The sequence below is a fragment of the Hyperolius riggenbachi genome, chromosome 10 (genome assembly GCF_040937935.1).
Source record: "Hyperolius riggenbachi isolate aHypRig1 chromosome 10, aHypRig1.pri, whole genome shotgun sequence".
Lineage (NCBI taxonomy): Eukaryota > Metazoa > Chordata > Amphibia > Anura > Hyperoliidae > Hyperolius > Hyperolius riggenbachi.
This window is the reverse complement of record NC_090655.1, coordinates 81,515,584-81,529,609: the sequence shown is the minus strand read 5'-3', so window position 1 is coordinate 81,529,609 and position 14,026 is coordinate 81,515,584. Positions and strand designations below refer to the sequence as shown.

The window sequence follows — 14,026 nt, the reverse complement described above, 5'->3', positions numbered from 1 at the left end:
GCGATTTCAAACTCAGTGCGCTTGCGATCGCCCTTGCTAGTGGAAAAAACTTCTTTACCATCAGTTTTGGAAATTCATAACTTGCTGGATATTGCAGTGGAAGGGTATTTTTAATAACATTAAATTGCAAAGAGATTTATGCTGCAATTATCAATGTTGATAGCAACAGTGTAATTTCACTTGAAATTATGACTTTTCCCATATTTGCCTGGAGTTTGGCTTTAACAAGAATGCAATCTATGAAAAATTATTATATGGAGAAACGTCAACAACAATACATGATTTTTTTTAAAGCATTTTAATGATTACATTTGCCACTTTTCTAACAACTCCGTTAAGTGCCTCTTCCCCCTAAGAAGAGGTTCATACTCCGTGTCCAGACTCATCAGGATTTCCTTTTCCTCTGCTTTTCCCTTTTTTCTTTCCCTTTTTGTTTCCTTTACCCTTACATTTTCCGTTCCCTTCCCCTTCCCCTTCCCCTCTATGGCCTGGTTCTTGTCCACCAGCAAACCGTTTTTGCCTGTCATGTTCAGGTCTCTTTTGAACATGGCCTTCATATGCCTCACACTCCTCATCATGTATATCATTCTCAGCACCTTTTCCAGATCTCAGGCCTTTTCCATTCTCCTTTCCTTTACTGTGGCCCCTGCTATGCTCTGCTACCTTAACATGACCCCTGCCAGGCTCTGCCCCTTTACCATGGCCCCTGCCATTCTCTGCCCCCTTACCATGGCCCCTGCTATTCTCTGCCCCCTTACCATGGCCCCTGCCATTCTCTTCCCCCTTACCATGGCCCCTGCCATTCTCTGCCCCCTTACCATGTCCCCTGCCATTCTCTGCACCCTTACCATGGCCCCTGCCATTCTCTGCCCCCTTTCCATGTCCCCTGCCTTTCTCTGCACCCTTACCATGGCGCCTGCCATGCTCTTCTTCTTTAAAGTCCCTGTCATGCTTCTCTCCTCCATCTTCATCACTGCCACTCTCAGATGATTTACCATGCTTTAGGCCTTTTCCCAGTCCCTTACCATGCTCGTTTCCTTTTCTTTTGCCTTTTGGATGCTCACCATCTTTTCCATGAGCCTTGCATTTTTTATCTCCCTTTCCACCATTTCTACCATTTTTATGCTCTTCTCCATGACTTACGTCCTCTTCCTCATCTCTGTGGTCCCTGCAATGTGTCCCTTCCCCACGACAACTCTGACACTCCTCTCCTTTATCATGGTCCCTGCCATGTCCCCGTTCCTTTTTGTTTCTCCTCCTTTTATCTAATTCTGCTTCATGGTCCCTAACACGATTCGATCCTCTCCGATGGTGGACTTCATTTTCCTCTTCTCTGTCTTCCACATCCCGTTTTTGCCTGTGCTCCTTCTTACCGCCAGAAAATGACTTCATAAAATCTTCTTCCGCTGGAAAAGAAAAATAATTCAGTTACATTTCTTGAGAATCTGCTAAAATGAAATATACTTGTAGTCACAACATGGCAAATATTGCAATTTGTTGTTCAGATACTAAATAGTGTTTTTTTCCACCTCTCCTTCAGATGCCTCAAATAGAATTATTGAAGTTGGTAACCATGAGATGTCTCTTCTCCACCAGCTGGAGCCCAAGTTTTGATTAGTTAAAAGTGACACCAGGACCTGGCTCCACTGGGACATCCCAGAGTTGGTTAGATAACTGGTAATGCTGTGGAGGTATTATTTGTCATCTCCTGGATGGACTCCTCTACTGCACAGGGTCTTAAAAGCATGAGAAACTGGCCTTCTGGGCCATCATTGTGAGTGGAGGCCCTGTAAATAATCTCACTGTCTTCTGAAATGGAGACTATTCTAGTGAACGACTAAATCAATCCTGTTACTTTTCTATTCTACTTTCCTTCTGGTCTAAGTATCTAGCATTAAAACTGTGATCAACATTTGCTTCAGGAATAATAAAGAGGCTGCTGCCTTTGATTATGATACCTGGATCACAACCTAGCATAGGATTTTAAAAAGGTGGCTTAAATGCTTTTCCTCTGATGAAGCAATGGTGATCCTCAAAAAACGTGTTAGGTCTAGCATGCTTTTATTGCTGTAAAATAAAACAAAAATTTCATAATTTAAAGAACCTACATACAACCCAGAGCCGGATTAAGGCTAAATGGGGCCCTAAGCAAAGTAACTGATTTGGGCCCCCCATCATGTCGTAATAGAATCAGAAGATGCAGCTGCACAGCAACATGCCACACACCGGGGCAGCCGAGCTACTGGTTGCTATGGGCAACCGCCTGCTTTCCTCTGTGGGTGCACAATGCAGGGAATAGCAGCGGCAAAATGCAGAGTGAGAGATGAATGGCTGGGACATTTGCACTCAGGGGCTGGGGCACCCCTGTGAAGAGGGCGCCAGATATCACAGCAGCAGCACTTTCCCCCTGCATCTCCAGCCTGGCAATAGCAGAAAGCTCTGGACACCGCCAAACCGGAAGCCATTCCCCAGACAGAATTACATAACCACCCCCACCACCGAACAACCGATTTCCTCCCAAACTAGACAGCCACCATGCAGCCTCCATCCCAGTGAATACGATAGTCTAGCAGAGAAGGCAGCCGCAGCGGGGGAGAATGACAGCACCAGATGACTCACATTAACCTATTGCAATCCAAGCAATAGAGGTCCCGTCATCCGGAGCCCATCTGTCTCCTCTAGAGTGCTGCCGCTCTGTTACTACTACTATTACTACTTCCTATTTCCTGTCTGATCTGAGAATCAGGAAGTTCAGAGCGAGCGGCTGCACTGTAGAAGAGACAGATGGGTTTCAGATGACGGGATCTCTATCGCTTGGATCATGGATAGGTGAGTGAACGTTTGCCATCAGCTGCTATCATTCTTGCTGCAGCTGTGGTTCTCTGTGGGAAGGGAGGGCGGAGTGGGCAACGGCAGAGCGCACAGTAGCAGGAGGGGGACCTAGGAGGAGATTCTGGCTCTGAAGACAATCAGCAGCTCACGGCATCATTTGACAAGACAAGACAAATAACATTTATATTGCGCTTTTCTCCTGGCGGACTCAAAGCGTCAGAGCTGCAGCCACTAGGACGCGTCCTATAGGTAGTAGCAGTGCTAGAGAGACTTGCCTAAGGTGTCCTACTGAATAGGTGCTGGCTTACTGAACAGGCAGAGCCGAGATTCCAACCCTGGTCTCCTGTGTCAGAGGCAGAGCCCTTAAATGGACTCCGAGCAGTGCCTGTGGGTATGCCTTTAAGCATACCCACAACTAATTAATTACATCCTCACACCTACCAGCATGATGATTGTAATTATATCCCCCTGGGTTACTTATATTTCATTGCATTGTGCTGAATCGAGCTGCCGACTTTGGAGAAAAGCCGTCCTGGGGCCGCAATTTCGATTGCAAAAATAGTGAAAACTAAAAGGCATAGGGCGGCCGTTTATATATCATTGGAAAGAGGAGAAAGAGAGCTTTAAAATGATATGCATCTTTCCATAGTTACTGCACTGCTCAGAGTCCCTTTAACCATTATACCATCCAGCCACCACTGACAGGATGGCGAGGGCTGGTTTATGTGCTGATGGGGCCCCTTTGACTCTGCATGGGGCCCCAAGCGACTGCTTTTGTTGCCTGGTCTGTAATCCGGCCCTGTATCATTAATCACATGATCCAGCCTGGAACTAATAGTAAGCATGGACCTAGCTTCCCATTTGATTCCTGGATATGGATAAATGCCCTAATGCAGACTACTAATGGCAATCATCATGGTGGCTGGACCACTACTGTGCCTTAAATGCTAGCTGGTCAGTACTGACGCTGTAAGCAACTCCATAAGGTTCTAATGCTTTGTACACACACTGGATTAAACTTGTCAAGGAATGTGAGGTGTACTATTTCAAAAAGAGAAAGGATCCGGGCACTAGATAAGTTGCAAAGCTTTCACCAATTTATTTCATCCCAACAGCAAACTGACACATGCAAGTGTATGGGGACCAGCACGAGGTAAAGTAAGGTGCAGGAGCCCCCTACATCACCTAAAGAATCGGGATGCTGGATCTTTAGCAATGTCCAATGCCCAAGCAGCCCCTGAGCCCATTGTTCTCCTCCTCACCTTGCCTGCTGGAAGCAGCTCCATTGTGTGTTGAACATTGCCTCACCTTCCCCCCCTTCACAGCAACAGACACATTGCTAGCTTTTAGGCTAGTTATGTGTTGGTTCAATAGCACGTGGCCCCAAACTGTTGCATTTCTATCCCTGCAGGTGACAGCCCTGCCACATGTGTAAAAGGCTTAAAAGACAATTACAAATAAAAAAAAAAGTTTGATACTCATCTAAGATGAGGGAATGCTCTAGATCCCTTAGAGCCTCCCTGTCCCTTTCTGTATCCCCTTGTTCCATCATCAGACCCCCATTCAAATCTACTGCCTTCTGTGTCTTTGGGTCTCTGAGTACTTCCAAGTACGAGAGACTCCATACTGAGCACGCACGAGTCCACACTCGAATATGTGCAGTACGGAGCTGTTCATCTTCAGTAATACTCAGAGACCGAAATACATCCCTGACCTTCCAAGGAGACCTGAAGGCCTCTTCAACATTAAAGTTGGAGGCTGGAACGGGAGACCTGGCAGTGGAACCAGGGGAAGCAGACATGGGATGGGAAGGCTCTAAGGAATCCAAAGCCTTCCCTCCTCTTAGGTGAGTAAATCTAACTTTAAGGGTTGATCAATGAGAAGCAAATCATTTCTCCTTGCATTCAAATTTCAGGTAAATTATAGGTAGCTTGAAAGTGGACCAATCAGAATAACTTCCTGTCAAATTTTTATTGGTCCAAGTTCAAGTTGCATAACATTTACATAAAATTTGAATGCAAGGAGAAATTGTTTGCATCTCATCATTGATCATCCCTACTAACTTTCTTTATTTTTGTGGGTACAACTGTCCTTTAAGTCACTTCACCTTCCAGTGAGCCTGGAGAATCCACAGTGATGTAATTGAACACATCCTTGATGTTGATTTTGATGTTACTCTACACTAATAGTTAGAGATTGGGAAAACAATGGCTTCTTCTATCCACTCTTAATTCTCTTAATGTTACAGTAGGCTTAGCACGTGGTGGAATGGTTAGCACTCACGCCTTGCAGACTCCAACCCCCCAGGTTTCCTTAGACATCCCCCTAAAAAACATGTAGATAAATGAATTGGCTTCCCCCTAAAATTAGCCCTACATAAATTACACAATACATACATAGACATATGACTATGGTAGGAATTAGAATGTGAGCATCTCTGAGGGACACTTTGGCCCTGATTCACAAAGCGGTGATAACTCAGTTATCATGCCTAAAAGACTTTAGGCGTGATAAGCCGTGCAAAGCTGAGTTATCACCGATTTGTGCTGCTCTTCGCGCGAAGCTCCCGCGCGCAAAGTCCCATAGGGCTCAATGGACGCTGCGCGCGAAGCATGGTACACTGCGCGCGCAGCGCGGTGCGCTACGCGCGCAAAACTTTGCGCGCGGGAGATCGCGCGAGTTTCTTCTTATGATAAAGGGCTTTTCACAGGCGTGCAAACACTTTGCACCGCTTTGTGAATCAAGCCCTTAGTGTCAAGACAATATACTGTACAGACTGTACAGTGCTGTAGAGATGGCGCTGCTTAAATACTAAATAATAATATTTAGTTATCTAATAGCTCCCTAAAGCAGCCTTTAAAGCTTTATTTAAAGTATACCTGACCTGAGGCAAAGCTACCTAAGCTAAGCGCAAGACAAGACAAATAACATTTATATTGCGCTTTTCTCCTGGCGGACTCAAAGCACTGGAGCTGCAGCCATTAGGAGCGCACTCTATAGGCAGTAGCAGTATAAGGGAGTCTTGCCCAAGGTATCTTCACTGCATAGGTGCTGGCTCACTGAGCAGGAAAAGCCGAGACTGGTCTCCTGTGTCAGAGGCAGAGCCCCTAACCATTAGCCACTATCCAGAGCAGGGCTAGGTTCATTAGGGATAAGCAATCAAAGTTAATGGAATTCAAAGTTCTGCATCAGAATTCAGCAATTAAGAATCTGCAATGGTGGAGTGTGGAATTCACCAGGTCCAGCCTACCATGTTTCCAGCAACAATGACTGGTAGCCTTCTAGTGCAGACCAAGAAAATTACAAAGCATGCACCTATAATGTACCCACATCTCCCATGTCTAGCTTGAGGTCCTTCTGACACTCAAAATATGTGTCTGTTCTTGGTTTAGTTTCAGGATGGAAAAGTATCTATCAAATGAGGAACATTTATTATTGGCCTGGGCTACATTTATTTACAGTTTTTGTACTTACTGAACACTGGCTTAATGCACTTCTTTCCACACATCGTTTGGCAGCACCTCTTTTGATCTTGACAATCTCCATCCTCGTTACAATTAGGCATGGCATTGAAATTGTGTCGAGGCTTTCCATGCTTGCCCTTTTTCTTATCAGGCCCATTATCGCCTCCTTCTCCATGGTGCTCCTTCTTACGCTGTTTTTTCTCTTTCCACATTTGTTTGAACTTGTCCTTGACTTCTGGATGTACTTTCATGTAATTGTTAGGGCACAGTCCATATTTCCTGTCATCCTCAGTCTCCTCTGGTAAAGCAAACACACAACAAAGTCATTTTTGAAAACTTACACACTTTCCAGCATGCAGAACAATTATTTCCCGTAAGTCTTTCCAAAACAAATAGTAGCCACATTTGCTACATTTACTCGTTTATTAGAAATTATTTTTGAAGTCCCCACTCCTTTAGTATTGCTACTACCATATACGCAATGAAATGAGTAGGGTTTGCTTATGGCCTGGAGGCCAGAGGTCTACCGCATAACCCATTTTTATGAAGTTCTTCTTCTTCTGAACTAAGCTATTACTAAGGTGACTAAGTGAAAATGGCGCTTTTTGTGTTTCCATCGATTGCTTAACTTCTCACTAAAATTGACCCTGTGAGGAGGGAGAAGAAGAATATGGAGGCAGCATATTTATTTCTTTTTAAGTAATGCCAGTTCAGTGGCTTGCCTGCTGTGTAAGCTCAGGTATCAAAAGGAGGTGAGAACTGCAGTAACTAAAAATGACGTTGGTGTTATGCAAATCCTAAGTTGTGGGGCATGAGATCCACTGCCAAATAGCGTTTGACTAAATATAAAATAATAAAAGAGCTCTGGTCAGCCATTCTCATGTGGTGTATCAGTGATTGCTCAGCCTTGCATGATGCTTCAGTGTTTTTTTTCAGGCTCCAGCAAGTATGGCATCAGTTTCTCAGTCTTGTTGATCATGGCAGTGATTATGCAGTTCTTTTTTGGCATGGTAGTGGTCAGCCATCCTCAGAGGATAGGGCAGTGGTTATTCAGCCTCAGGGAATAGGGCAGTGGTTATCCAGCCTCAGGGAATAGGGCAGTGGTTATCCAGCCTCAGGGAATAGGGCAGTGGTTATTCAGCCTCAGTGGATAACACAGTGGTTATTTAGCCTCAGGGGATAGGGCAGTGGTTATTCAGCCTCAGGGGATAGGGTAGTGGTTATTCAGCCTCAGGGGATATAGCAGTGGTTATTCTGTCTCAGGGGATATGGCAGTGATTATCCAGCCTCAGGGAATATGGCAAGGGTTTTTGAGCCTCAGGGCATATGGCAGTGGTTACTCAGCCTTGTTAGGCTATTTACCCTCAGGTGATATGACAGTGGTTACTCAGCCTTGTTAGGCATAGAAGTGTTCTTTCAGCCTTCAAAGCTATGGCAGTAGCTTGAATGTCACTGCAGTGGCAATTCAGCATGATATATCACAGCAGTGGACACTTAGACCTGAGGACTATGGCAGAGATCACTCAACCTTTGATTGTTCTATGATCATCATTAACAGCATGAATACTTTGCCTAGTGTTTAGTATATTCCTGTCAATTTAAACAAAAATATTACAATGAGCCTGATCCTATTCATTATTTCTTTCAAGTCATATTTCACATCTTATCAAGAAAATGCCCTTTAAACCTCCCCCAAGCAAGAAAATACTTAGAATAATTCAGACTGTATTTGTACTCCTTTTTCTTTTCTAGTTTTTGGTATATTTTCAATCGTAGATACTGTATATTTTCAAGTCTGTTTTCAACTCTTGTAACTTTGTAAGGCCTCTTTCAAATGAACTGTGGGATCTTGCACTGATGGGTCATACAAACTAATGGCCCATACTCACGGGCTACAATTGTCGCCGCAACCACGTGGCACGCGCGTGTTGCGGCGACAGGTCGCCCGTGAGTATGGCGCGCGCACCCCGAACCGTCGCTCGTCGCTGCTGTTGCCAGGCGATTGGCGCGGTCAATCGCCTGCCGACAGTTGCCGCCTCAACTTTGCTGCAACTGTCGCTAGTCCGCATGTGTATGCGGACTAGCGTCAGCAACCTATCTGCAGAACACGGAGCTTCCGGCGGGGCGAGGAACGTCGGCGACAGCATCCGTCGCACCGCTGATCCCTCTTCCGCAGTGTATATGCGGAGGGACCCGGCGACGAGCTGTCGCCGGTCTGACGCGCACACGCTCCCGTGTGCTAGCGACTAGCAACAACTGTGGCCCGTGAGTATGGGCCATTAGGGACTGCTGCTGTTGATTTTAAAACCTTTGCTCCTATACGTACCATATGGCTGTAATGACTCCTCTGGAAACAGCTCTTTGTCTACTTGATCCAATATCTCCTCTGCATTACTTTCTGCAGAAAAGAGAAGATAAAACATTTATAATTACAGCTATAAAACATCCACTAACCACACATACATGGAAATCTACATGTATAACCATTCAATGACTCCGACCTTATTTTTACCACTAAAGAATCATTGGCACACATGAATCAGTCTGCTATATCCCCACCAAGTAGGTCCTCACCATAGACAGGCCTCATACACTTCATTCCACAAGGTGTTCTGCAGCACAGTCTGTTTTGTGCACATTTCTCATCCTCTGAACAGCTTGTCAGTTTACTGAAATCAGGGAAGCCCTTTGCCTGGTTCTTATTCATCCTCTCCTCAAAGACTTCTGGGTGCTTCTTCAAATAAGCCTTCGGGCACATACCGCCGTCGTCACTGGTATGGTCGGCCTTCACTGTAATGTAAAGCATAGGACACGTTTTCATTTTTCTTAAATATCTATTCTTCCTGGCAATTAATCAGACTTAAACATGAAATAAATCCAGCTTTTTCTGCTCCTTCAATGGATCTCTATAATAACCTGAATTTGGGTGTTTGTGAATTAGTCCTACTTTAGCCAACAGTGTCACCAATGATAGTTATTTTTCTCCCCATCAGAACCTGCCTTTTCTATTGTCTCTGGAGCCGTCAATCAAGTATTTGAAGAAGCCAGTCTAATTCCTGAAGGCCTGACAGTAAAGCTGAAGAATACTGCTGATATAAATAAGCAAATCAATCTCCACTCGCAATTATTGGTCTAATTCACGCTTGTTATCTCGTCTAACTTTTTCACACAAGATTTTTGTGTGTATCTTCTTTCCCCCTGAATTCCCTCATCTAGTCTTTTCAGCACTCATTCACCTTCGTTATCTTCAAATACAACCTGAAAACTTAATTTGAGCATATTATTTGGCTTCGACCAGTTTAACAAGTTACTTGGCACCATGTCATCCTCCACTAGTATCCAGTAAGGATCACACTACCACCCTGGAGTTAGGTTACTTTCCTTACCTCTTTTCTACCCTTATCCTCTTAGATTTTTTAAGGACAAGGCTTTCTCTACTGTTTTATGCACTGCTTGATATATAGATACTGCTATCCCACCTGTAAGTGGACAGCTCAGCTGTGTATTGTCTTTATAGTCTGCTTGTGCAATTGTATATATCATATATTTTCTAGCCTACATATTGGCAATATATAAATACCGGTACATGTAAATACTAAAAAAAAGGTATAGTTAATCCCATGGAAGCAGTTGACCTTTAAAGATCAACTCCAACCAAATATTTTCCTACTTGTTAGTTTCAGCACAAAGTCACCAAGCATTTTAGGATTAGGAAGAGCAACTCGGTTGAAAAATGAACTAAAGAATAAGGACAAAACGATACCAAGAAGTTAATGAGATAGTGAATATAGAGGTGGGGCTTACAGCAACAGGAACTGAAATTAGCTGTCCTCCACCTCTAACTAGAGAAGTTCATTTGTTTTTTTAGCTCTCTTTTTTGCCTAAGTCCATTTCAACTCACAATAAAAATATTAAACTATGCAATAAAGCAAATGCTGATTAAAGAGACACTGAAGCGAAAAAAAAATGATGATATTATGATTTGTATGTGTAGCACAGCTAAGAAATAAAACATTAAGATCAGATACATCAGTGTAATTGTTTCCAGTACAGGAAGAGTTGAGAAACTCCAGTTGTTAGTCGTGTAGAGGGCTGTTATCTGACTTTTATTATCTCAACTGTTCCTGGACTATTTACTTTTCCTCTGCTAGAGGAGAGGTCATTACTTCACAGACTGCTCTGAAAGACTCATTCTGAATGCTGAGTGTTGTGTAATCTGCACATATAGAATGATGCAATGTTAGAAAAAACACTATATACCTGAAAATAAAAGTATGAGAATATTTTCTTTGCTGCTAATCTTCTAGTAATTATTCATAGTACACAACCAATTCACTATATCATATTTTTTTTTCGCTTCAGTGTCTCTTTAAATGAGGGCCTGCTAGTTCACAACTCTCCTACTCCATAATGGGATGTGAGATACCCTCCCAGTTCCCCATTGCTATTCCTCAGGGCCGGGCCGAGGCATAGGCTGGAGAGGCTCCAGCCTCAGGGCGCAGTGTACGAGGGGGCGCACAATTCATTCAGCTGTCATTCCTAATTGTGTTTGAAGCAGAAAGAAATAAGAAAAGGAGATACATGGAAGTGACTACAAGCCAGATAACTAAAGGTTAAGGTGTTGGGGGCCCTGGGGCACCTCTTATCTAATAGCAATCAGTGTGTGACGGCTGGGGTGGAGGGATGGAGGGGCGCACTTTGGTGTCTCAGCCTTGGGTGCTGGAGGACCTTGTCCCGGCTCTGCTATTCCTGCAGATAAAATCACATCTATGCTGCTTAGTTTTAGCCAGTTGCAGGTCTCAAGTTCCCAACCATTAAAGGTATACTGTAGGGGGGTCGGGGGAAAATGAGTTGAAGATGCCCGGGGCTTCTAATGGTCCCCCGCAGGTATCCTGTGCCCGTGCAGCCACTCACCAATGCTCCGGCCCCGCCTCCAGTTCACTTCTGTAATTTCAGACTTGAAAGTCTGAAAACCACTGCGCCTGCATTGCCGTGTCCTCGCTTCCCATGATGTCACCAGGAGCACACGGCACAGGCACAGACCATACTGGGCCTGCGCAGTACTCTCCTGGTGCCATCAGCGGGAGTGAGGACACGGCAATGCAGGTGCAGTGGTTTTCAGACTTTAAAGTCTGAAATTCCAGAAGTGAACCAGATGTGGGTCCGGAGCATTGGGGAGTGGCTGTGCGGGCACAGGATGTCTGTATTGGCCAATTAGAAGCCCCGGGTAACTTCAACTCATTTTCCCCTGACCCCCCTACAGTGTCCCTTTAAGTCTGCATGGTGCATAAACTAGTGAGCACTATCATTCTGAAGATAAAATTACTGGTCCTGATAGTTTTGAAGTGCAAGCTCAACATCCTCCCGGGGGTGGAAAGTGCTGTGAGGTTTGCCCAAAGGCCACAAGGGCCTGTTTTTCTGTCCCCACACCCAACTTGCAGTGCAGCATAGGGAACAGTATAGGCTAACTACTTCTTCCAGCGCTGGGTAATGTCAACTCTCCTCTCTTCACAGCTCAGCCCGCTGTGCAGCTGCTATGCTCCGCACGGCACCCAGGTGTTCTGTCACATGACATGCTGGAACACTTGGGGCAGGAGGCATATGGAGATATGTGTCTGCACACTGGGTTGTGCTGTGAAGAGACCAGAGCGAATTTGTCTCAGAGGTTGAAGAAGTTGGCAATATATACTGCTCCTTTGCTTTTTGGAGAGGACAAAAGCTAGCTAATTCTAGTAGGGTGTAAAGGCAGTAGGAGAGGGAAACAAGGGCAATACAATACTAGTGGCTGGCTGGGGAAGAGGGGACAACGACGTTACAGTCTGCTGAACTTTTGCTGGGGTGCCTGGGTATTTCTAGTTATGCCCCTGAAGGGTTCTAATTTCTGATAGGTCGCTCCTGCTGTCCATGGCTCTACTGCAAACCTTTTTTCACCACTTCGTCTCTGGGGCCACCATGACGTGAACTGTGGGGGTTCTAGTGAACTCATTTAAATCTCTGCCCCGTTACAAATAATTACCCTCTCCTATCATGAGAGGGAATGAGAGAAAAAACAAGCAGTAGGAACTAGAACTAGTAGTTCCGAGTAGTTTATCTAAACAAGCCCAACTCCCTACTCACCTTCCATTGGGATACTGGCTCCCACTAGGAACAGAAACGCTATGAGAACTTCACCCTTCATCATGGTCCAAGCACTGGTCTTCTGTCCTGAGGGAAGAACTTACACTCAGTGCTCGGTTTTACACCTATTGAGGATCCTTATATATACAGACCCAAGGCATCTGTGTCAGGGACCTGGTCAATTGCCCTAAATTGTGCAATCATTCTGATTTACAGATTAGGAATGAAAGCATTGTTTGTAACCTTTTAAAGAATTGTTATTATTATATTTGCAATGTGATATTCTTCTTAGATAGGTAATAAGACAACAGCTACCTCTGTGGCAAAGTTTAAGAAGATTTCAGTTTCTTTGTTATACCTTTCTGGCTTTGTCTTCACATCCGTGTCCATACTGGCAGACCGTTTATTTACAGAGTCATACTGTAAATATTCACAAGAGACCTGACTTCTGTTGTATTTGCTCTTGAGCATATGACTTGCTTGAGAAAACTTTTAAAAATATTAACCTTGGAGACATATTGTAAGATGAAGTTAGGTTTATAGATCGGGGTTTCATGGCAGGCAAGCACTGGCTTACCTGCTACAAAATGTATGCATTCAGAGAAGGCCTATATTAATTAATTTATGAATGAATGAAAAAAAAAACCCCACAATAGGGTTGAGTTACTAAGGCTGGAGAATACAAGTGCTCCACCAGACTTGGACTGATTTGTTTGAAAATTGCTGCTATTAGGTGAGAAAACCTTGAGTTATAGTAACTCAATCTTTGATTGGTTGTAATCATGTACTGCCAACTGTCCCTAAATATACCATCAGTCAATAAAAATTGCCCCTGTTAAAAATTGTCCCTTTCCAAAGATTGGCATAAAGTGTTGCACAAGTAGAATGAAGCCACTATAACATGAGCGCGATAATGGGGGCACTGTCAATTGTCAGGCACAGGGAACAATGGAACTTAACTGGGATCTGGTTCAATAATAACGTTTAAGCAGCAACCTTCAACTGTGTATTCATATGTTTTTAGTGTTCTGTTCGTACAAACTCAGAAAGTAACATGGCAGGTCAGAGATGGTCTTTCAGTGAGAACAGTCATTCAGCAGAGGTGTAACTAGAGAAGAACAGCACTTGTGATCGCACAGAGGGGGGGGGGGGGGGACTATATGACAGAGGACTATACTTCAAGTCAGGATCAGGATAGCCACATTTGTTTTATGGTCCTAGTGAGATGGGCAATAAGGGGAGGCAAGGGTAGGGGTGTGAACATTGGGAGGGCCCCATCAACGCTTTGCTGGTTGGCCCCATGAATTGTAGTTGTGACTTGTGACATTGTATGGGTGAGTAGTAAATGGTGTGTTTGAAAGTTCATTGCTGCCTAATATTGTCTTAGATCAATAATTGTGCATCCCCTTTGAAAAAGGTTTAGAGCCCAATACATGTAACCAATTACGTAGGATACATAACGTGTCTCCTTATTGTGGTGTGAATGGTGTGGGGTATTAGAGGGAATAGTTTGGCAGAGGACATGATGTGAACTGGCTTGTGCAAGGTACTGTAAGTACTTGTAAACAAAAATCCTTCATTTTAACAACAAATATCCTGTCCACTAGCTTTAA

The 14,026-nt window shown here is 44.2% G+C and overlaps 1 protein-coding gene across 1 annotated transcript; it reads right to left on the bottom strand.

Moving 5' to 3' along the window:
* Positions 1–363: 363 nt before the first annotated feature.
* LOC137536691 (protein qua-1-like) lies at positions 364–12,477 on the bottom strand. The gene is made up of 5 exons (XM_068258922.1): positions 12,414–12,477; positions 8,871–9,086; positions 8,623–8,694; positions 6,307–6,594; positions 364–1,406 (listed from the first exon to the last, which is right to left on the bottom strand). The coding sequence occupies exons 1-5, from the start codon at positions 12,475–12,477 to the stop codon at positions 364–366; spliced, it is 1,683 nt and encodes a 560-aa protein (XP_068115023.1).
* Positions 12,478–14,026: the final 1,549 nt, after the last annotated feature.